This window comes from Xenopus laevis, chromosome 9_10S, assembly GCF_017654675.1.
Source record: "Xenopus laevis strain J_2021 chromosome 9_10S, Xenopus_laevis_v10.1, whole genome shotgun sequence".
Taxonomy (NCBI): Eukaryota; Metazoa; Chordata; class Amphibia; order Anura; family Pipidae; genus Xenopus; species Xenopus laevis.
This window is the reverse complement of record NC_054388.1, coordinates 107490811-107514962: the sequence shown is the minus strand read 5'-3', so window position 1 is coordinate 107514962 and position 24152 is coordinate 107490811. Positions and strand designations below refer to the sequence as shown.

The following is a 24152-nucleotide window of genomic DNA, read 5'->3' as shown; positions in this document are numbered from 1 at the left end:
ATGTTCTTTTTCTGAAATGCTGTGTTACTTTTACGCCAGATGTAACGGGACGCGCACCTTCCAAAAAGTTCAACTTTTGTCTCGTCGGTCCACAAGGTATTTTCCCAAAAGTCTTGGCAATCATTGAGATGTTTTTTAGCAAAATTGAGACGAGCCTTAATGTTCTTTTTGCTTAAAAGTGGTTTGCGCCTTGGAAATGTGCCATGCAGGCCGTTTTTGCCCAGTCTCTTTCTTATGGTGGAGTCGTGAACACTGACCTTAATTGAGGCAAGTGAGGCCTGCAGTTCTTTAGATGTTGTCCTGGGGTCTTTTGTGGCCTCTCGGATGAGTTGTCTCTGTGCTCTTGGGGTCATTTTGGTTGGCCGGCCACTCCTGGGAAGGTTCACCACTGTTTTTGCCATGTTTTTGCCATTTGTGGATAATGGCTCTCACTGTGGTTCGCTGGAGTCCCAAAGCTTTAGAAATGGCTTTATAACCTTTGAAATTGAACTCAGGTGTGATAAACCACAGTTAAGTTATTTTTTAACAAGGGGGGCAATCACTTTTTCACACAGGCCCATGTAGATGTGGAGTTTTTTTTTCTCCCTTAATAACGTAAACCTTCATTTAAAAACTGCATTTTGTGTTCAATTATGTTATCTTTGACTAATAGTTAACGGTTTTTGATGAGCAGAAACATTTAAGTGTGACAAACATGCAAAAGAATAAGAAATCAGGAAGGGGGCAAATAGTTTTTCACACCACTGTATGTAATAATGCAGAAGAACATATAGGGTAGGTGCAGCTTAAGTTACATCTATACCCATATCTATACTAACTATAGAGCTTAATATCACAATAGCCTTTGTATTATGTCTGTCCAAGAAATCATCCAAGTCCCTCTTATAGTCATTAACTGAATCAGCATCACAACATCACCCGGCAGTGCATTCCCCAACCTCACTGTCCTGACTGTGAAGAACCCCCTACGTTGCTTCAAATGAAAGTTCTTTTCTTCTAGTCTAAAGGGGAGGCCTCTGGTACGGTGATTCACTTTATGGGTAAAAAGGTCCCCTGCTATTTGTCTATAATGTCCTCTAATGTACTTGTAAAGTCTAATCATGTCCCCTCACAAGTGTCTTTTTCCCCCTGAGAAAACTACCTTGACAAATGGGTATTTATCATTCTATTCAGGCGCAATTGGGTTCGTCTTCCAGCCTCTCGTCAAACCACAGCACGGTTGCTAGGGTATACGGACCACAGCAACCAAACACCAACTCTAATTTCTAACTGTAATACAAGAAATGTCACACACAGAAAAACACACAGAAAGGGAAAAAAATAAAGAGTTCCAGTGGCTACATTATACTAAAAGTTTATTTTAAGGCTATAACCCCATGAAAAACATTGGTATGTGAGAAACAGGGAACCTTCAGCAGCCACAGAACTACAACTCCCAGCATCCAAACAGGGTCAAGTTGAGGGTTGTAGGTGTCTATGTGCCATAAAGCAGCTATTGTGCGTCTCTCAGCAGCGCCACAGCACAATCGCTTTCCGCTCAATATGTCAGCAACAGGCCGGGTTCTTTGTTGATGAAGCAGCAGAAGTCGCAGCCCCGTGTTGCAACAGGGAGTCGTGCGACACAGGCAGCCCTTTCTACTCTGCTCTGCTCTGTCCTTCCCCATTTTTACACAGAGCTGCGCACTCGGGGCCTCCACACATTGCCCTGCCCTCGCTATAACCATTCCCCCAGCAACACTCACCACACCAAGTCTCCTTGTCGCAGACTCACTGCCGCCATCTTACCGACTCAGCCAGCAGCGGGGATGGGGTAGGAAAGGGAAAGAAAATCGGCCGCGCGGGGGATGCCGGGAACAGGAAACACTCCCTCCCACCCAAACGCCGTGCGCGCTCCTGCACCAACTACGATAACGCACCCCCTACCCACCGTGAGCAGCGTGATTACGTCCAACCAATCGTTGGAAGAAAAGCCGACAGCCGCCACTATTAGCCACGCCTAGTGTGTGAGCAGGAGCGCGCCCGTACACCAATGCCGTCTCCTATTTGTTGTGAAAGTCACGTGAGGCAGTTAGAGCTCTGTCAACGTTTGTTGTTATTGTTGTCGGCGGCGTCGTGGGAGGTCACGTGACTTGGGAAGCCGCTGCTTTCTCCGGAACACGTGACGGCGCCGGTGTCGCTGCTTTCATCGCCTTTCAGCCCTCCCCCGGGCCCCCGGACTGGAAAGCGCCGCGGCGAGTGGGTGGGGTCCCTTAGGTGCTGAAGTTGAATTCCTCTATAGCGACGCTTACAGTGTCGTTTAGAAGCACTTCCGGGTACTTGCACACCCCTTTCTCTTGAACCGAAATGGGATCATCCCGCCCCCTTCTATGTGCAGTGGCGCATCCCAAGGGTATAAAACCAGGGACAAGAAAGGCGCACACTTAAGTGACATGCACAAGGCGCGCTAGTAGTGTGCTGTTTTACAAGCTTGTGGTGTGGTATATTGTTTGTTGCCGAGGAATCTGCATCGTGTCGGTCAAATTCCAGCACATCCCAAGTTGTTTGTACTATTGTTTACACACAATAAAGCACCTTATCAATCATACTAGTGTCAAGTGAAGCGAATTTAACCGCCAGAAGTCTCATTTTTTTTGTACTGAGGAAAAAATAAATACAGGTCTTGTGCCTTTGTTATTGGCCTAGTTCTTTCTGACAGGATTAGGTAGACCTGCGATGCATCGTATAGTTGTCTCTGCGCAATCCCATCCCTGTTTTTCACCCTTTCTGAAATACCAGTTTTTTAAAGGGATTGTTCACCTTCAAACAACTAGTTGTTTACAGATAGTTCCCCACAAATAACGACTTTTTACAATTTCTTTCTAGTTTTTATGCTCTAGCAAGGGGGTCGCTGACCCCCCCCAAAACTGTTCTTATCTTTGTCCCTGCTGAGCAGAATCTCCAGGTTTCATTACAGGCAGCTGTTAGAATTGATACAATAGTTGCTAATACTCCAGAGATACTGCTGAGAAATGGATCAGCTAAAGCAGGCATGTCCAAAGTGCGGCCCATTTTCAAATTTACAACGGCCCTCAGCCTCTGTTATGAAATCAATAATAATGTGGCCCTCCAGCACAGTGTAATCAGGAATCATGTAGCCGTAATATTTGGGCACATTAGTGAAATGATCTGCCACTATACTGCTGCCTGTGAGCTGAAGGTGTTAGTAATAGACGCTTGTATCTGACGATACCCAGATCTATCTCTCATCTCCTGATCTTAACCCAGAACGCCTAACTCGCGTCTCCTCCTGCCTGTCCGCTATCTCTACTTGGATGTCGCAACGCTACCTTAAATTAAACCTCTCTAAAACTGAAATGGTTCTCTTTCCTCCAACTAACACCAGTAACATCCCGGAAGTATCCATCATAGATAACAATTCCACTATCACCCCCTCTCCCCAGGCCCGGTGCCTTGGGATTATCCTAGATTCTGCCCTGTCATTCACTCCTCATATCCAGTCACTTATTAAATCATATCACTTCCACCTAAGGAACATATCCAAAATACGATCATTTATCACCCTCGATGCTGCCAAAATTCTTATTCACTCTCTCGTCATATCACGTCTAGACTGCTGTAACTCTCTTTTAATTGGCCTCCCCCTCCAGAGACTGTCACCTCTCCAGTCCATAATGAACACTGCTGCGAGGCTCATACACCTCAGCAACCGCTCCTCCTCTGCCTCACCATTCTGTCAATCCCTGCACTGGCTTCCGTTACCTTTCAGAATCAAATTCAAATTAAGGACCCTGACATTCAAAGCACTTCACAACTCTGCTCCACCCTACATCTCTGAACTCATCTCTATAAACTCACCCACTCGCTTACGACGCTCCTCTACTGACCTGCTACTCAACTCTTCTCTCATTACCTCCTCACATGCTCGCATTCAAGACTTTGCAAGGGCTGCACCCCTCCTCTGGAACTCTCTCCCACGGTCTGTCCGACTTTCTCCCAACCTTTCTGCTTTCAAGAAATCTCTTAAAACGCACTTCTTTTGAGAAGCCTACCCTCACTCTGCTTAACTACCAAACGCAACACCACATACAGTACCACATTTCTCACCCACTTAATTCGATCTTGCCCACTCCCACACCTTCTGTATTACTCCCTTCCCTTTAGAGTGTAAGCTCTTTCTGCATAGAGCCTTCCTCACCTTTTGTACTGGTATTGATTGTGATGTATGTAACTCCATATGTTCTATGCATATAATTCATGTGATTTAGTTGTAACATCACATTTACTTTACAGTGCTACGCAATATGTTGGCGCTATATAAATACATGTTAATAATAAAAAATAATAATAAAGTAGTAACGCGCCGCTCTCACATACTTCTTTAGGGCTGAAGGTGCAATAGATGTACTGACGTGCCAGTGAGTAAACTAAAAAAGTATGTGAGAGCGGTGCGTCACTACAGTCTTTACGTTCCAGTACGTGTCTATTACTAACACCTTCAGCACACAGGCAGCAGTATAGACCAAATGGCAGATCATTTTACTAATGTGCCCAAATATTACGGCAACACTATTCCTTGTTTAAATGAGGCGCGGAGAGTAAGTCCAATCAGACTCCACTTCCTAAACGCCGTGTACGCGTCCAACTCCAGGAGTGAATGATCTTGATCGCAAGCTAGCTACCTCAGAATGGATGTCGGGCTAAATGGTCGGCCCCCACACATTTTCACCTCACCAAATCTGGCCCTCGTTGCAAAAAGTTTGGACACCCCTGAACTAAATGTTGCAAAATGATAAGTTCAGAGTCTGCACCTGAATTACTGAGCTGCCAGACTCGAACACCAGAGATGCCAATATTCAACTTTACACTTAGATTTTGGAAAAACAGTAAAAAATAAACAAAGTAAAGTAATTGAAGAAAGTCTTTATTTCTCGGGAAACAACTGAACTGAAAAAAAGTGTTTGGAAGGTGAACAATCCCTTCAAAGGAGAATTCAACCTGTGGGGAAAAAAACCTGTAGCCCCTCCCTCCTCCCCCCAGGCTAACTACCCCCCCGGGATAAATGTCCCATACTCCAACTTAGCCCTCGCCGCAGATTCTTCCAGCGAACTTGCACGCATCCATCTTCCGGCTCCTCTGTAAGCTGACTGAGAGATCGGTATTTCTGCGCATGCAAAGTTGGAGCAGTTTGGCGGCTTGCGACAACTGCGCATACACGGAATTACATGGAAATTGCCGATCTCTTAGTCAGCTTACCTAGGAGCCGGAAGATGGATGCATGCAACTTCACTGGAAGAATCTGCGGCGAGGGGTAAGTATGGAGTATGGGGCATTTCCCCAGGGGGGGAGGGGGGGGGGGTCTACCTGGGGTGGGGGGTACGGGTTTTTTTCCCCCACAGGTTGAATTCTCCTTTAAGGTCTGAAAGGCACACATGAACATTCCAGGACAGTTGTCATCTAGGTTGGTGTTGTAGGGTACATTTATTATTATTATTAATAATAATAAAAATACTCAAAAAATTTTTCTCATGATATTAAAGGGGAAAATAACCCCCTAATGAATAGTTAAGCAACAGATAGTTTATATCAAATTAAGTGCCATATTAAAGAATCTTACCATACACATATATATATATGGCTCAACCAGGATTACTTCAGCGCACAGCCCAGTAGTATATGCAGCGGTGCTTCTTTCCTCATAGACATTACCGCAAGTCTACGACATAAATCCAAATAGAATAGTGAGGAGAGCGACCCAAGGCAGAAGATCTGCAACAATGTGATTTATTAGCTGTGTTTGTAGCAGCTAATAAATCACATTGTTGCAGATCTTCTGCCTTGGGTCGCTCTCCTCACTATTCTATTTGGACATATATATATATATATATATATATATATATATATACCTAACATGTATAGTTTGTTTGTGTGCACCGTGCATCTAGGATCCCTTATTTTTAATATATAGATATATATATAATATAAAACCAGGGACAAGAGAGGCGCACAGCGCGCTAGTAGCACAGCCCTAGTTGTTTGTACTATTGTTTACACACAATAAAGCAACTTATCAATCATACTAGTGTCAAGTGAAGCGAATTTAATTGCCACATTACATGTTAGGTCACATGAGCCAATTAACAGATAGAGTTCTGTCTTTTGGGGGATTCAAGGCAAGAGATGTAAAAGGGCAATATCTAAATATATATCAGTTTGGTAAGATTCTTTAATATTCCACTTAACAACCCCTTTAGTGGACAGTGGCATGTTATTGTAGGGTCCATGATGTTTTCATACATGTGAATGACTGCCAGCAGGTTGAGGTATGAAGCATATATATTGTGAGATTTCAGGTAGCAGGAATCTTGACCACGGCACTTTTGTAGCACAGAATCAGCACACAGAGCCTTAGTTCAGTCCAATTCAGCCTGGGCTGCTTTATTTGAAGCCATTCACACAGACAGCATAAACAGAAGGTTTCAGCAGGTTGAAATAAAGCAAATAAAATGTATCACAGTCCAGCACTTACTGATTCAGCTCAGTTTCCTCAGTGTCTGGTGTGCAAAGCAATGGCTCCAGGCTTGTAGTTTTAAACAGGCAAATCTGTAATGATCTCTCTGTGTCACTCTCAGTTTGAGTTCACAGCAGGCTCCTCAGCCCCTCACACACACTGAAATTAGACACCTGATTAATTTATGAGCAGGTAGCTAACACCACACCCAGGTCAGTCTGGAGTGGAATGGAAGGCCCGCCCAGATCCTTCCCTCCATTCCAGCCCTGGATACCCTAAAGAAGAATAACAATGCAGTTTCTTAACTGCCATATCCTTCATCCAGGGCCCTTAACCCCTGAACTAACATGCATTTTCCTTCTACCATATCACATATCCCCCCCCCTAGATCACTAGTAGAGTGATCTACAAGAGGACGAGACACTGGTGAAGTCCCATACTTTAAAGCCACCTTATGCTAATGACCAACATTTTTTCAGACAAAAACCTGGGAGAAACATATATTCCATCAAGCACTTTCCCAGATATCCTGTTTAACTCTTTACTATGTACATTACTTTCTTGTACCATCCCCACTGTTGGGATAGATGAACCAAAGAGGGAATGGATTCTGGAGAGGCCATCAACATTGCTCATCTGAACTCCTGGCCTATGTGTTACCGTAAACTTAAACTCTTGCATAGCCAGGAACCAGCGGGTAACTCTCCTATTAGTCTCCTTCTTATCACACATCCATCTCAGTGGTGCGTGATCTGTCACTAACTCAAATTCCCTTCCTAAGAGGTAATACCGTAGTGCCTCCAGTGCCCACTTTATGGCCAGACACTCTTTTTCAACTACTGCGTACTTCCTCTCGTGGTCATTTAATTTTCGGCTAATGTAGACTACCGGATGTTCCTCTCCATTATGAACCTGAGACAAAATTGCCCCTAGCCCTACATCGGATGCATCTGTTTGCACAATAAAAGTTTTAGAGAAGTCCGGTGAAAACAATACTGGCTTGGAACATAATGCATCCTTTAAAGCCTGAAAAGACTTCTCTGTCTCCGGTGTCCACTTTACCATTACAGATTCTTTCCCTTTTGTCAAATCTGTTAAAGGCGCTGCAAGGGTAGCAAAGTTTGGGATAAACCTCCTGTAGTATCCTGTAATCCCCAAAAAAGCTCGTACCTGCTTTTTATTTAGAGGGCGTGGCCAGGCTTGAATGGCCTCAGTTTTATTAACTTGGGGTTTTATAACCCCCTACCAATGATGTACCCCAGATACTTAGCCTCTTCTAACCCAATAGCACATTTTTTTGGGTTGGCCGTAAAACCTGCCATCTGGAGAGCATCTAACACAGCCTGGACCCTCGGCAAATGTGAATCCCAATCAGGGCTGTGTATGATAACATCATCTAGGTATGCAGCCGCCCACTGTCTATGGGGTTTTAAAATTTTGTCCATTGCCCTTTGAAATGTTGCAGGCGCATTTTGTAATCCAAAAGGCATCATTCTATACTGGAATGCTCCATCTGGTGTTACAAAAGCTGTTTTCTCTTTAGCCATTTGGGAAAGAGGGATCTGCCAATAACCTTTTGTAAGATCTAGGGTTGTTAGGTAACGGGCAGTACCTAACCTGTCAATAAGCTCATCCACACGTGGCATAGGGTATGTATCAAATTTGGATATTGCATTGAGCTTACGAAAATCATTGCAGAACCTCCAACTTCCATCTGGTTTTGGAACCAGTACAATAGGAGAAGACCAATCACTACATGACTCTTCAATAACACCCAGATCTAGCATTTTTTTACTTCTTCTGCTACTACCTGTCGTCTAGCTTCTGGTATTCTATAGGGTTTTAGCTTTACATGATCCCCAGGGTTAGTAACAATGTCATGTTCAACAATAGAGGTATGACCTGGAAGTTCTGAAAAAACTTCTCTATTTCTCATGAGAAATTCTTTTACCTCTTGTTTCTGAACACCCGAAAGGGTCTCTGCAATCTTCACCTCTGGAATTAAAGGTTGTTTACTGAATGTTTTTGCATATAGTATAGCAGATTCAGCAGTTAGGGACTCTCTGTCTTTCCATGGTTTCAACAAATTAACATGGTAGATTTGCACAGGCTTCCTTTTTCCTGGCTGATGAATTTTATAATTCACTTCCCCACTTTTTTCCATTACTTCAAAAGGGCCTTGCCACTTCGCAAGGAATTTGCTTTCTGCTGTGGGGACTAACACCAGGACCCTATCACCAGGGGCAAAAGTACGTACCCGAGAACCCCTGTTATATACCTGTTGCTGCATGGCCTGAGCACGCACCATGTGTTCTTTAACAATTGGCATTACTGCTGCAATTCGATCCTGCATTTGGGAGATGTGTTCAATCACACTTTTATAAGGTGTCACTTCTCCCTCCCATGTCTCTTTGGCTATATCTAAAAGCCCTCTGGGATGTCTCCCGTAAAGTAAGTGAAAAGGCGAGTATCCTGTAGATGACTGGGAACCTCCCTAATGGCAAACATCAGATAAGGCAAGAGTTGATCCCAGTTTCTCCCATCCTTATCTATTACCTTCTTTAACATGCCTTTAAGGGTTTTATTAAAGCGTTCCACAAGCCCATCTGTCTGTGGATGATATACTGAGGTCCTGAGGTGTGAGATTTGGAACAATTTACATAATTCCTTAGTCACTCTAGACATGAATGGCGTCCCCTGGTCTGTCAGGATCTCCTTGGGAATACCTACCCGGCTAAATACCTGAACTAACTCTTTTGCAATCGTTTTAGCACATGTATTGCGCAATGGAACTGCTTCAGGATAGCGGTAGCATAGTCCATAATCACTAGGATATGTTGATGTCCCCGAGCAGATTTTACTAAGGGACCCACCAGATCCATAGCAATTCTTTCAAAGGGAGTTTCAATTATGGGTAAGGGCACCAGGGGACTACGAAAGTGGGGCAGGGGTGAAGAAATTTGGCATTCAGGACAGGAAGCACAATAATCTCGAATATTCTTGTACACTCCTGGCCAAAAAAATCTCTGTAGAACCCTCTCAATAGTTTTTTCCACCCCAAGTGACCACCCATGACATGCCCATGTGCCAGGTCCATTACCATCCTCCTATAGGGTTGGGAACTACCAACTGTTCAATAACCTCCTCCCCTTTTTTGTACATCTGGTATAACAACCCGTCATTCATAGCCATATAAGGATAGGACAGCCTCATCTCAGGTTCTGTAGGCTTTCCATCCACCATTTTTACATTCTCTCTAGCCTTGGCCAGTGTGGAATCTTTTAACTGCTCAGTACCAAAATTTCCTTTATGAACCTCTAGGTTAGGTAGTCCTAGAGGACCCTCTGTGTCTGTGGGGCTCAGGTTATCCTGCATAGGAGCAGAATTGACCTCAGAGTCACTCTCCTGATCTCCCGCTAACACAGAAAAGGGAAAAACAAGGGGTCCTGGGTAGTAATGTTCTCTGAGGATTTAACCTCACTATCTACAGACTGGGTTTATTCTGAGTTTGGTTTTCCCAAAGTTCCCAGAAATAAGGAAAATCTCTCCCAATTATGAAATCATGTAAGAGTTGTGGAACTATTCCAGCTGAACAGGCCACAGACCCAAATGAGGTATCAACCTGAATAGTTGCTATGGGATACTCCCTAATGTCTCCATGTATGCAGACTACAGCAAGCTTTTTCCCTTGACAAATTACCGGAGGTATTAGACCTGACTTTATCAAAGTAACTGAACTACCAGAGTCCAGCAAGGCATGTACTTGTTTACCTCCCACAGTTACCACACACATTTGCTTTTCCTTATAAACCACAGGCTTTTCGGAACATGCAACATAAGCAAATAATGATTGGTTCTTATTCATGACAGAAAAATCACACTGCATTGGTTCCTCTATAAGAGGACAGTCTGCAACCATATGTCCCATTTTATGGCAGCGAAAGCACTTAATTGCCTCTTGACCAAGTCTTTTATTAGGAGAGGGCCCTCCTGATTTGGCCTGCCAATCTTTGACCCCAGTACCGACCTTCTCTCTTGGAATGTTCCTACCGAGTGCCATGGGAGATCTCGGTTTAATGGGTGAATGTTGCTGCGAAGATTTAGGGTCAGCCAAATCCTGAGCTGCCAGGTACCTCTCCACCATTTCCACTAGGTGGTCAGCTGACCTGGGGTCTGCATGACTTACCCACTTTTGCACTTTCACCGGGAGGGACCTCAGGAAACGATCCATGACAACCCTTTCCACGATTTGGGGACTAGTCAGGGTGTCCGGCTGCAGCCACTTTTTCGCCAGGTATATTAAGTCATGCATTTGAGACCTGGGCGACTTGTCAGCAACGTAAATCCAACTCTGTACCCGCTGAGCCCGTACAGATGTGGTAACCCCCAGCCTTGTAACAATTTCCAGCTTCAACTTCTCATAGTCCTCGGCATCCTCGGCTGGCAGATCAAAATATGCTTTTTGGGGTTCCCCTGAGAGGAATGGAGCCAACAGCCCCGCCCACTGCTCCTTGGGCCAAGCTTCTCTCGCAGCTGTACGTTCAAATGTGTGTAAGAACGCTTCCACATCATCTTGCGGTGTCAATTTTTGTAGAAAATGACTGGCTCTGATAGTACCACTCAAATTATGCTGGGATACTACCGGAACAGCTTGGGCCCTCAGTGTGAGCTGTTGCACCAACTCCTGCTGGGCCATCAGGGAATCTCTCAAGGCCGACACCTGTGTAACAGTAGACTCCCTCTCTGTTTGTAGCTGTTCAGCCAGCAACTTATTTGCACGCTTCTGATCCTCACTGATCTGCACAACAGCTTGTTGCAAATAAGAATTTGTTTCTCGCTGGGCAGCATTGGCTTGCTGCTGTGCTGCATTAGCAACAATTAGCTGCTCCAAAACTTTCTCCATGTTGTAGCGAGAAACCTTTCCAAACACAGTCCAATATTACTGGCCCTTTAAGATTCTGTGCTTAACTGTTTTTGTGCCCGCATCGTCCACCAATTGTGAGATTTCAGGTAGCAGGAATCTTGACCACGGCACTTTTGTAGCACAGAATCAGCACACAGAGCCTTAGTTCAGTCCAATTCAGCCTGGGCTGCTTTATTTGAAGCCATTCACACAGACAGCATAAACAGAAGGTTTCAGCAGGTTGAAATAAAGCAAATAAAATGTATCACAGTCCAGCACTTACTGATTCAGCTCAGTTTCCTCAGTGTCTGGTGTGCAAAGCAATGGCTCCAGGCTTGTAGTTTTAAACAGGCAAATCTGTAATGATCTCTCTCTGTGTCACTCTCAGTTTGAGTTCACAGCAGGCTCCTCAGCCCCTCACACACACTGAAATTAGACACCTGATTAATTTATAAGCGGGTAGCTAACACCACACCCAGGTCAGTCTGGAGTGGAATGGAAGGCCCGCCCAGATCCTTCCCTCATTCCAGCCCTGGATACCCTAAAGAAGAATAACAATGCAGTTTCTTAACTGCCATATACTTCATCCAGGGCCCTTAACCCCTGAACTAACATGCATTTTCCTTCTACCATATCACAATATATAATATATATATATATATTATATATATATATATATATATATATAATATATATATATATATATATATATATTATAATTTAAATATTGAATGACTTCCCCACTGCATGCTGGGAAATGTTTCTCTATCTACTATTTTCTGTTCTCACAGCAGCCCCCAAAATACAGCCCTGTCTCTGCAATCCTTACTTCAACACCATCGCTGACCGTGCTGACTCCAGCTTACAAACCAAATGGATGCAAAGCTCCCAGGTCCTACACAACCAAGTCTCTTGTCTCCCATCCCCACCTTCCCTCTCCACATCATTTCCTTTTCAACTGATCCAGCACCCAAAGCTGGAGCCTCAAAAGATGCTATTGTCACAGCACCAGCCCATGGCACATTTCATCATGGACTACCAAGGAGAAAGCCTTCTAAGCCACCAGTATATTTATACACGCTAAGCCTTATCTCAAAAAGGGTTTTTGGGGTTTTATTCTCCAAAAATGATATACATGGCATCAGTTATGTCATATCCTGGTAAATGGAGAAAGAGTTTTTATGTTGGTTTATATGTCTGTGAGTGTAATCAGAGCTGTATTTTGCTGGATGCATGACACTCCACTGAAGCTCTCTTTTAGGCAACACAAAGCAGCATTTATGGTAGTAGTTGAAATATAGCCTCTGGGAAGGGAGTGTGACTGTGGGATAGCAGGTATAGTAGGGAGAGATGGTGCCTATAGTAACAGTGGGATAATAGCCTCTGGGAAGGGAGTGTGACTGTGGGATAGCAAGTATAGTAGGGAGAGATGGTGCCTATAGTAACAGTGGGATAATAGTCTCTGGGAAGGGAGTGTGACTGTGGGATAGCAGGTATAGTAGGGAGAGATAGTGTCTATAGTAACAGTGGGATAATAGTCTCTGGGAAGGGAGTGTGACTTTGGGATAGCAGGTATAGTAGGGAGAGATGGTGCCTATAGTAACAGTGGGATAATAGTCTCTGGGAAGGGAGTGTGACTGTGGGATAGCAGGTATAGTAGGGAGAGATGGTGCCTATAGTAACAGTGGATAATAGTGTCTGGGAAGTGTGGCTGTGGGATAGCAGGTTATAGTAGGGAGAGATGGTGCCTATAGTAACAGTGGATAATAGTCTCTGGGAAGGGAGTGTGGCTGTGGGATAGCAGGTATAGTAGGAGAGATGGTGTCTATAGTAACAGTGGATAATAGTCTCTGGGAAGGAGTGTGGCTGTGGATAGCAGGTATAGTAGGGAGAGATGGTGTCTATAGTAACAGTGGGATAATAGTCTCTGGGAAGGGAGTGTGACTGTGGGATAGCAGGTATAGTAGGGAGAGATGGTGTCTATAGTAACAGTGGATAATAGTCTCTGGGATGGGAGTGTGGCTGTGGGATAGCAGGTATAGTAGGGAGAGATGGTGCCTATAGTAACAGTGGGATAATAGTCTCTGGAAGGGAGTGTGACTGTGGGATAGCAGGTATAGTAGGGAGAGATGGTGCCTATAGTAACAGTGGATAATAGTCTCTGGAAGGGAGTGTGGCTGTGGGATAGCAGGTATAGTAGGGAGAGATGGTGTCTATAGTAACAGTGGGATAATAGTCTCTGGGAAGGAGTGTGACTGTGGGATAGCAGGTATAGTAGGGAGAGATGGTGTCTATAGTAACAGTGGAATAATAGTCTCTGGAAGGAGTGTGACTGTGGGATAGTAGGAGAGATGGTGTCTATAGTAACAGTGGGATAATAGTCTTGGGAAGGAGTGTGACTGTGGGATAGCAGGTATAGTAGGGAGAGATGTTGTCTATAGTAACAGTGGATAATAGTCTCTGGGAAGGGAGTGTGACTGTGGGATAGCAGTATAGTAGGGAGAGATGGTGCCTATAGTAACAGTGGATAATAGTCTCTGGGAAGGAGTGTGACTGTGGGATAGCAGGTATAGTAGGGAGAGATGGTGTCTATAGTAACAGTGGATAATAGTCTCTGGGAAGGGAGTGTGACTGTGGGATAGCAGGTATAGTAGGGAGAGATGGTGTCTATAGTAACAGTGGGATAATAGTCTCTGGGAAGGGAGTGTGACTGTGGGATAGCAGGTATAGTAGGGAGAGATGGTGTCTATAGTAACAGTGGATAATAGTCTCTGGGAAGGGAGTGTGACTGTGGGATAGCAGGTATAGTAGGGAGAGATGGTGCCTATAGTAACAGTGGGATAAAAGTCTCTGGGAAGGGAGTGTGACTGTGGGATAGCAGGTATAATATTATTATTATTATTAACATGTATTTATATAGCGCCAACATATTGCGTAGCACTGTAAAGTAAATGTGATTATACAACTAAATCACATGGATTCTATACATAGAACATATGGAGTTACATACATCATGATCAATACCGGTACAAAAGGTGAGGAAGGCCCTATGCAGAAAGAGCTTACACTCTAAAGGGAAGGGAGTAATACACAAGGTGTGGGAGTGGGCAAGATCGAATTAAGTGGGTGAGAAATGTGGTACTGTATGTGGTGTTGCGTTTGGTAGTTAAGCAGAGTGAGGGTAGGCTTCTCAAAAGAAGTGCGTTTTCAGAGATTTCTTGAAAGCAGAAAGGTTGGGAGAGAGTCGGACAGACCGTGGGAGAGAGTTCCAGAGGAGGGGTGCAGCCCTTGCAAAGTCTTGAATGCAAGCATGTGAGGAGGTAATGAGAGAAGAGTTGAGTAGCAGGTCAGTAGAGGAGCGTAGTAAGCGGTTGGGTGAGTATATAGAGATGAGTTCAGAGATGTAGGGTGGGGCAGAGTTATTGAAGTGCTTTGAAGTCAGGGTCATTAATTTGAATTGATTTTTGAAAGGTAACGGAAGCCAGTGCAGGGATTGACAGAATGGCGAGGCAGAGGAGGAGCGGTTGCTGAGGTGTATGAGCCTCGCAGCAGTGTTCATTATGGACTGGAGAGGTGACAGTCAATAAAAGCTTTGCAATATACATTTTATAACATACACTGCTTTGAGTTTCGTTGCAGATTTCATGTTTGTCTCCTTTCCTCCAGATGGCGCCCACATTCACAGAAAAGTTCCAGCAGCCCCTCAGAGGAAGCTCTAACACAAGACCAAATATGAATTGCGTATAAAGACTTAAAGCTTATCTCTGGGAGTTTTACTGCACTAAATATTAGGGAAGTGGCTGAGTGACCTTCTCTCTGCATTCCAACGCAAGCACTTGTCTTCTACACACCCACAGCCTGCTCAGCCACAGACAATGCATTATTGGGAATTAGCTTTCATTTGCATGGGGAAAATAATTATTCCATAATATTTACCCCTTCTTGTGTTCTGTGACATTTCTCAGTTTTTGCTCTCATGGGCAGCCGTTTCCCTAACATTTCTCCCCTCTTTTTGCTTTCTTAGTGAATTTATAAATGAGTGTTTTGCTGGGGTTTTGCTGAGATCAATTCCAGCCAGAGTACTATCAGCAAGGACTTTGTATGTTCTCCTTGTGTCTATGTGAGGTTCCTCCTGGTATTTCAGTTTCCTCCCACAGGCAGGCTAATTGGCTCCTGATTAAATTCACGAGTGTTTATGTGTGTATATGATGGAGACTTAGATTGAAAGCTCTATTGAGTCTGATGTGAATTGCTTGCATTGGTTAAGGCTTTTAATTTCTCAAAGGATATTGCTGAACTACATATTCTGACCATTGTCTGGTGTCAACAGCAGAAGCCTTATATATATATAGGTATAAATGTCAAACTGTCCAGCAATGACTAAAAAAGCAGGGGAGGTCACCCTTATCATAAGCAAGTGTGTGTATGGCAGTTCCTTACAACACACAAATGCTTTCTACTGATTGGTTGAGTAGTTGATACAACTATGCAATGTGGCTGCAGGCTGATAGGCTATGGAGAGCTGTCACTCAGAGTGATGCCTGCTCCCAGGTAATACTCCTCAGTGTTCGGTGGTTGCTGGGTAAGTGACCTTATGTAGCTTCTATTGACTATTGCTTGTAATAAGAGAAGTGGACACATTGGGCAGCATGTATCCGACTCCTAGTGAGTAGTGATGGGCGAATTTGACCTGTTTCATTTAGCCAACAATTCTTCAAACAGAAAATTTGGCAAAATGCATTAAAGTCTATAGGTAAAGCACAGACTATGTATTATCTTCTGCTTAGTGCTACTTTCTTTTTGATTGGTGGTAGGAGAAGATCTGATAGAGGGCCTTCTCTAGTGACCTATCTAGAGACGTATCTTCCAGCCTTCCTGACTCATGACGCCAAGAGATAAGGCCTCACTAGTAGCTACTATGGGAGCAGCCGTCCCTTGGATGGGCAATAAGGCCGTTTTACCCGACGTGGCAAAACAATCAACCAGCCAATCTTCTAGTAATTGGTTGTTGTGGTGTACCAAAAAAACAATCCATACTCTTAACATATTGAGTCTGTGGCCGCAATGGAGATGAACTCACCTGTTTTTGGGGCAAGTTGTGTGATGGGACAGCTGTTGAGTTGCGGCAGATACTAGACACAGTTGCAGCAGATACTAGCACACATGTTATGGGGGTAATGAGTCCCTTCCAAAGTAAAGCCACCCCATGTACTTGCTACTGGATGTATATTCTAGGGGACTTTGTATAGGCGTTAGGGCTTTACATTGGGGCATCTTCCAATGAACTTGTTGGAGCAGTTTTTGAAGCATATTTGTAGCTGTCATTACCCTTCCATGACTTGCTGCGATTTTATATATTGATACGGACCTTAAGCACCAGCAAACTATTCATCAACTGTCTCTATAATGAAGTACTTCACATTTAGGGCACTTTTCTGACTGAAGAAGCTGCAGATTTTATATGTGGAACATTCGGGGGTCATTGTACAAATTGGGCCCCTTTTGTTTAGCTTTTTTAAAAATTTTATTTGGGTTTTTGTTAATTTCTTCTTTTTTTTTTGCTTAAGCTGTTTGTATTCAATGCCAATGGCTTTATGTGCATTTTAGCCTTTTAGAAAAAATTTCTTCTGACTCTTCTTTCTGACTCATGGCGTCTTGTGTTACATCTTTGCAATGATTTGCCTACATCTGGTCAATCCTTCAATGGCAGAGAGGGAGTAGGGTTTCACTCTTGAGGAAACAATAGGTTCTCCATTAATTTGTGAGCAGTAGCCAGAGCTGGGTCAAGTGCTTTGGTATCCAAGGCAACAGTGGTTATCTGAACCCTCTCCGTATGGTCCCACTTAACTATAACCCTCGTCCTGAAGATGTTGTGTTGGACACAGATCAGCCAACATGGGAAGGTGAGTAGCTGGTCCAATGATGAGCTACTAAAGTAACATACATACCACAATATGTCACAAATGTTATATACACGAGTGTCTAGTGAGGCATGGGCACATTAAACTGACCTTTTGTAATCCAACGTCTCAATGCACCTTTCATAGACATCAGCAGTAACTTCCGAAACTTCAACCAAGAAGGGTCTGGCCCAGTGTCAGACTGGGACACCAGGAGCCCACCCAAAAACCTTTGACCAGGGCCCACCAATTAATCTTAGACAAGGAGCCCACTCTTAGTAGTATTATTCTTCCTCTACTCACTCAACCGCTATTCTCCTAGTCTCTTTTCTTTACATATTATAATTTATTATTCCATCTATTTAGTCTCTTTGTTCTCATACTAATAGGGAATGACCATGAAGTAGGCCAAATGTTTAGCAGCATGAGGGCCACTGACTCCTGGGCCCACCGGGACTTTTCCTGGTATCCCAGTGGGCCAGTCCGACACTGGTCTGGCCTGTTGCTGGAGAAACGCCGAATCCCTTGTCTGCAGGGCAGTATTGAACAATACTCTTGAACTAAATTGAACAGTAACCAAGCCATTATACATGCCAACAACCCAATGAACCTTTCATGAATATCAGCAGTAGGGTTGCTCCTCCGGGCCCCATCGCAATCTTGTTCTTAAAGGAAGATCAGAAAAAATCATAACTGACAAAAAAAACATGTTTAGGCCAAATAATCCATTAAAGACCTCTCTCTCTCCAGTGTGAATTTCAAATGCTAAAGGATGCAGGGGTCACTGACCCAGATTAATCATAACCCAGATTTATTTTCTCTAAATTAAATTTCTGCAGTTTTAGTCTACTTTCTGAGCTTCCATCTTCTTAATTATTTCTTCTGCAATTTTAATGACCTCCTCTTAAAGGTGCTTTCTTTTGTAGAACTTTTCCATAAGTCTAAGTTCTAGTACCAGCTCTAAGCAACAGCCATAACCCTGATGGAAGTTCTCTCTGAGCACAAAGTGGTGTGCGTTTTTATTCAGTGGTCAAGCCTGAAAGATTTGCGGCATTTGGTCAAATTCCTGTAGTTTTTGGATTGGTTCCTACTGCAAGTTTTATTCTTGTTTTATTCTATTGATAAAAATTTATAGCAACATTTTTGGCTAAAATGTTAAAGATTTTTCCTTCTCTGGACTTCCAACCTGACAACAGCCTTAATTTTTCTATAGGTGTAAAAAGAGTTTTTTGGGCAAATAAGGATGAATGAGCAGGAACCAGTGGCGTAACTTGGCCCCTAAGGGCCCTGGCACTTTTATTTAAAACTGTGCCCCCCCCGTGAACCCGTGCATTGGTCTCCCATAGACTCCATTATAATCAAATAATTATTTTTAATAATGATTTCCTTTTTCTGTGTAATAATAAAACAGTCGCTTGTACTTGATCCCAACTAAGATATAATTAATCCTTATTGGAAGTAAAACCAGCCTATTGGCTTTATTTAATGTTTACATGATTTTCTAGTGGACTTAAGGTATGAAGATCCAAATTACAGAATGATCTGTTATCTGGAAACCCCCAGGTCCTGAGCATTCTGGATAACAGGTCCCATACCTGTACTCAAAGGATATAAGCACAGGAGTCTGAAATACATTTTTTACTGTGTGAATGTCAAGGGTCAATCAGTGCAGCAGTAACAGCACAACTTTAATATGATGGAGAGAGGGATTTTCTGAGAATCTTATTAATACTAAAAGTTAACCTGAAGGTGAACCACCCCTTTAACTACACTATGGGGGGCATGTGGAAGGCCTCTCTGCCTGTTAAATTCCATGCACAACCTAGAGCAATAGCTGAACCGGTGCCTGACTGTAGGAGACTAGTTGGAATGAAATATTTACAGATAGAACCATGGCAACTATCTTAGACTTCTTAAGTTCACTAACAACATTTACAGAGAACTGCCAGCCATTTCAGCTAAAACACAGAACAGAAATGGTTGTCCTTTAAAATGATTACTGTGCTTTACAGGGAATACCTATCTGCCATAGTTTTATGGGACTCTCTGTAAGGACATGACAAACTTAGGACTGTTCCCTAAAAATTTGCTTAGTACAGGGGAATACCTATGGCCATAGTTTTATGGGATCTCTCTGTACAGATATGAGAAAATTAGGGGGTTCCTGCTGAATTTTGCTTAGTACGGGAAAAAACCCCATGCTCCATAGTTTTATAGGTCTCTCGTACAACTATGAGCAAACTTAGGGGCTGTTCCTGCTGAATTGTGTTTAGTACAGGAACCTATGCTTTTCATATTTTTTATGGATCTCTCTGTACAGCTATGAGCAAACTTAGGGGCTGCTCCTGCGAATTGTGCTTAGTACAGGGAATACCTATGCTGCCATAGTTTTATGGATCTCTCTGACGGGATATGACCCAAACTTAGGGGCTGTTCCTGCAGAATTGTGTTTTTTTTACAGGGAAATACCTATGATGCCTAGTTTTAGGGGATCTCTCTGTAACAGACTATAGCAAATTAGGGATGTTCCGCTGAAATTTGGTTAGTACAGGGAATACCTATGCTGCCATAGTTTTAGGGGATCTCTCTTTTAAGGACAAATGAGAAACTTAGGGCTGTTCCGGGCTGAATTGTGCTTATTTACGGGGGAATACCTATGCTGCCATAGTTTTATGGGATCTCTCTGTACAGACTATAAGAAAACTTAGGGGCTGTTCCTGCAGAATTGTCCTTAGTACAGAGGAAACCTATGCTTGCCAAGTGTTTATGGATCTCTTTTTGTAAGACTATGAGCAAACTTAGGGACTTTCCTGCAGAATGGGGCTTAGTACGGGGAATACCTTTATGCTGCCATAGTTTTATGGGTCTCTCGACAGACTATGAGCAAACTTAGGGACTGTTCCTGCAGAATTGTGCTTAGGATCTGAGAATCAGCATGTGTAGCAATGAGCACTGGCTGTAATCAGTCGCAGTTGATTGTATTTTAAGAAATCTATCCAATGTTTAATTGTGAGCTTGTTCCTTGTGTTTTCATTGGATTTATCTCTGTGTCCTTTTCCTGCAAAGGAAACAACTGTTCTGTGACCTTACACTTCTCTCTGGACCGAGGGAACCAGCAGTTATACTTTCTCCTTTCTAGGGATGTAGCGAACGTCGGAAAAAAAGTTCGCGAACATATTCGCGAACTTGCGCAAAAACGCGAGCGGTTTCGCGAAGGGTTCGCGAACCCCATAGACTTCAATGGGAAGGCGAACTTTAACATCTAAAAAAATTTCTGGCCAGAAAAATGATTTTAAAGTTGTTTAAAGGGTGCAACGACCTGGACAGTGGCATGCCAGAGGGGGATCAAGGGCAAAAATGTATCTGAAAAATCTGCCTGTGTGTGCTTGAAAAGATAGTGTAGGGGAAGCTGTTAGTGATTTCAGGGAAGATGATAGTAAGTTTGCTGGCTAGTATTGTCAGGGAACCGGAGTTCCCTCTGGGGAGTAGTCCGGATTAGGAGGAAGCCCCTCAGGAGGGATCAGATCGTGGTATCCAGGGATTTAGCAGAAGGGTAATAGAGTTCAGGCAAACAGGTCAAAGGCAGGCAGAATATAAGCAGAGTCAAAGTCCAGGCAGGGTCAACAACAGAGATCAATCAAGAATATTATCAGGGATAACAGGAACAGCAACAGGGAACCCAGGAATCTATTCAGGAACAAGATCCTATTTTCGGGCGCCATCTTGGCGCCTCAGGCGTCCTTTTAAAGGGGATTTTGGCGCCCTTGCGTCGGCGTCAGCACGTCTGCGACCGACGCGCTGCGCCTGCGTCCGTCGCGTCGTTGTGACGTCTTCGCGCCTGCGCACTTTGCGCGCAGGCGTCTCTGCGCCGGCGCCGCTACCCCACGTGCGGCCATGGGCGCCGCCCATTTTGGGAAACGGGCGTCGGAAGTGATAGCTGCGCCGCCCGGAGCTCCTGGTCCTGCTCCGGGCGGCGATCGTGACAGTACCCCCCCCTCACGGGGGCCTCAGGACCACCGGGACAAGGTTTCTGGGGAAACTTGGCGTGAAAATCCCTACCAGACGGGGAGCGTGAAAATTCACGGTGTCCTTCCCAGGAGCATTCTTCAGGACCAAAGCCCCTCCACTGAATGAGGTACTGAAGGGACCCTCTGGAGATCCTGAGTCTAGGATTTTCTCCACCTCGTACGTCGAGTTGACCCTCCACAGAGATGCAGGAGGAGGAGATTGACCACCGAGAAAACCGGTTGGTGATGGCGGTTTCACCAGAGACACGTGGAACACGTTGGGGATTCTCATCTCTGGTGGAAGCTGAAGTCTGACAGCCACAGGGTTGATTATCTCCAAGATGGGAAATGGACCCACGAATTTTGGACCCAACTTGGGAGATGGTATCTTCAACCGGATATTCCTGGAAGAGAGCCAGACATTATCACCCACTTGTAGGGAGGAGAAGATCTTCGACGACGATCCGCGAAAGTCTTTTTGAACCAAAGCGCTCTTCTCTAGGTTCAACTTGGTAGCAGCCAAATAGCAGACATATGGGCTGCGGAATCGTCAGCAGCCGGGACGTCAGAAAGTACAAAGTCTTGGGGAAAAGCTTGAGGATGCTGCCCATACACCGACATGAACGGAGACCTTCCTGTAGAGGAATGACAAGCATTATTATGAGCGAATTCCGCCCAGGGGAGGAGATCAGACCAGTCATCCTGGCAGAGGGATACGTGGTTCCCTCAGGAACTGTTCCAGGGCTTGGTTGACACGTTCAGCTGCCCCATTCGTCTGTGGATGGTATGCAGAAGAAAACTGAAGAACAATTCCCAGGTTTTTGCATAGGGAACGCCAGAATTTAGCAGTAAACTGGGTGCCTCTATCAGAGACGATCTCCACCGGGAAACCATGCAGGCGGAAGATGTACTGGATAAATAGCTGGGACAGCTCCACCGCAGAGGGCAACTTCTTCAAAGGGATGAAATGGGCCATTTTGGAGAATCGATCAATGACAACCCAGATCACAGTGTTCCCACAGAGGAGGAAGTTCGACAATGAAGTCCATGGACAGGTGGGTCCAGGGACGGGAAGGAACCGGCAAAGGCTGTAGTAACCCACTGGGGCGGGAATGGCTTGACTTAGATGTGGCACAAACATTACAGGCAGCAACAAAGTCCTTCACATCTTTGCGGATATCAGGCCACCAGACCAGGCGTCGTAAGAGTTAAAGAGTCTTAGCTGGACCAGGGTGTCCGGCTTGCCGGGAGCAATGGGTCTGTTGCAGAATAGGCAGACGCAGCTCAGGAGGAACAAATGCCATTCCAATGGGAGTATCTGAAGGAGCAGAAGATTGACCAGCCAGGATTTGATCAGCAAACTGTGGATACAGGGAGGCAATAATCTTGACTGGAGGATGATTGGCTCTTGTCTCTCAGGAGAGCGGTCCACCGGAGTGAAGCTACGAGACAAGGCGTTCGGCCTTCTGATTCTTGGAACCTGGGCGAAAAGTCAAGATAAAATTAAACCGAGAGAAGAAGAGAGCCCACCTTGCTTGCCTGGGGTTTAGCCTCTTGAGGGACTGGATGAACTCGAGATTCTTATGATCGGTGTAAATCTGAACAGGAATCAGAGAACCCTCCAGGAGGTGACGCCACTCTTCAAGAGCAAGTTTAACAGCCAAGAGTTCTCGGTTCCCGACATCGTAGTTCTGCTCTGCGGACGAGAACTTCTTGGAGAAATAAGCACAGGATGCAACTTCCCATCAGCGGGGTGTCTCTGAGACAGGATGGCTCCGGCTCCGACTTCAGAAGCATCTACTTCGATGCAAAAGGGTAGTTCAGGATTGGGGTGTCGGAGAACAGAAGCGGACATGAAGGCCTCTTTCAAAGACTGAAAAGCTTCAATGGCAGATGGGGGCCACAAGCTGGGTTTACCCCCTTTCCGGATGAGAGCCAGGATAGGTGCAATGCGGGAAGAGAACCCCGGATGAACTGCCGATAGTAGTTAGCAAATCCGATAAATCTCTGGATTGCCTTGGTACTCAGCGGAATAGGCCACTCCTGGATGGCAGACACTTTCACGGGATCCATCTCAAATCCCTCAGGGGAGATAATGTATCCTAGGAAGGGGATCTTGGACACCTCGAAGACGCACTTCTCCAACTTGCGAAGAGAGAGTTCTTCCTCAAACGAGAGAGTACCTCCTTCACCTGGGAGCGATGGCTTTCTAGGTCTTTAGAAAAGATCAGATGTCGTCCAGGTATACGACTACGAACCTTCCTAGGAGATCCCGGAACACATCGTTAACAAACTCCTGGAAGACGGCAGGGGCATTGCAAAGGCGAAGGGCATAACGAGATATTCATAGTGCCCATCACGAGTGTTGAAAGCCGTCTTCCATTCATCACCCTCACGGATGCGAATGAGATTGTACGCCCCTCGGAGATCCAACTTAGAGAATATCTTCGCCCCCTTCAGCTGGTCGAAGAGCTCTAGCGATCAAGGGCAGAGGGTACCTGTTTTTTACAGTGATTTTATTCAGGCCCCGGTAGTCTATGCATGGCCGAAGGCCTCCGTCCTTCTTCTCCACGAAGAAGAAGCCAGCCCCTGCAGGAGAGGTAGAGGGGCGGATAAACCCCCGCTGGAGATTTTCTTGGATGTATTCCTTCATTGCAGTAGTCTCAGCAGGAGAGAGAGGGTAAGTGCGGCCTCTGGGGGGCATGGCTCCAGGCAGGAGTTCGACAGGACAGTCATAAGAGCGATGTGGAGGAAGGAATTCCGCAGACTTCTTACAGAACACATCGGAGAATTCCTTATAACAGGAGGGAAGAGACTTTAACTCGGTTGAGGAA

General features: G+C 44.8%; 1 protein-coding gene across 5 annotated transcripts in view; it reads right to left on the bottom strand.

Annotated features, from left to right (window-relative positions):
* Window positions 1–2140, bottom strand: part of glyr1.S (glyoxylate reductase 1 homolog S homeolog) — a 35552-nt gene extending 33412 nt beyond the window's left edge. For 2 of the 5 annotated variants that reach the window (XM_018239343.2, XM_018239340.2), the window contains exon 1: window positions 1743–1914. In XM_018239343.2, coding sequence (XP_018094832.1) covers window positions 1743–1780 — 38 coding nt within the window. In that variant the 5' untranslated portion in view covers window positions 1781–1914. The other 3 variants (XM_018239344.2, XM_018239342.2, XM_041578043.1) reach the window with 3 other exon arrangements.
* Between the last annotated feature and the right edge of the window lie 22012 nt (window positions 2141–24152).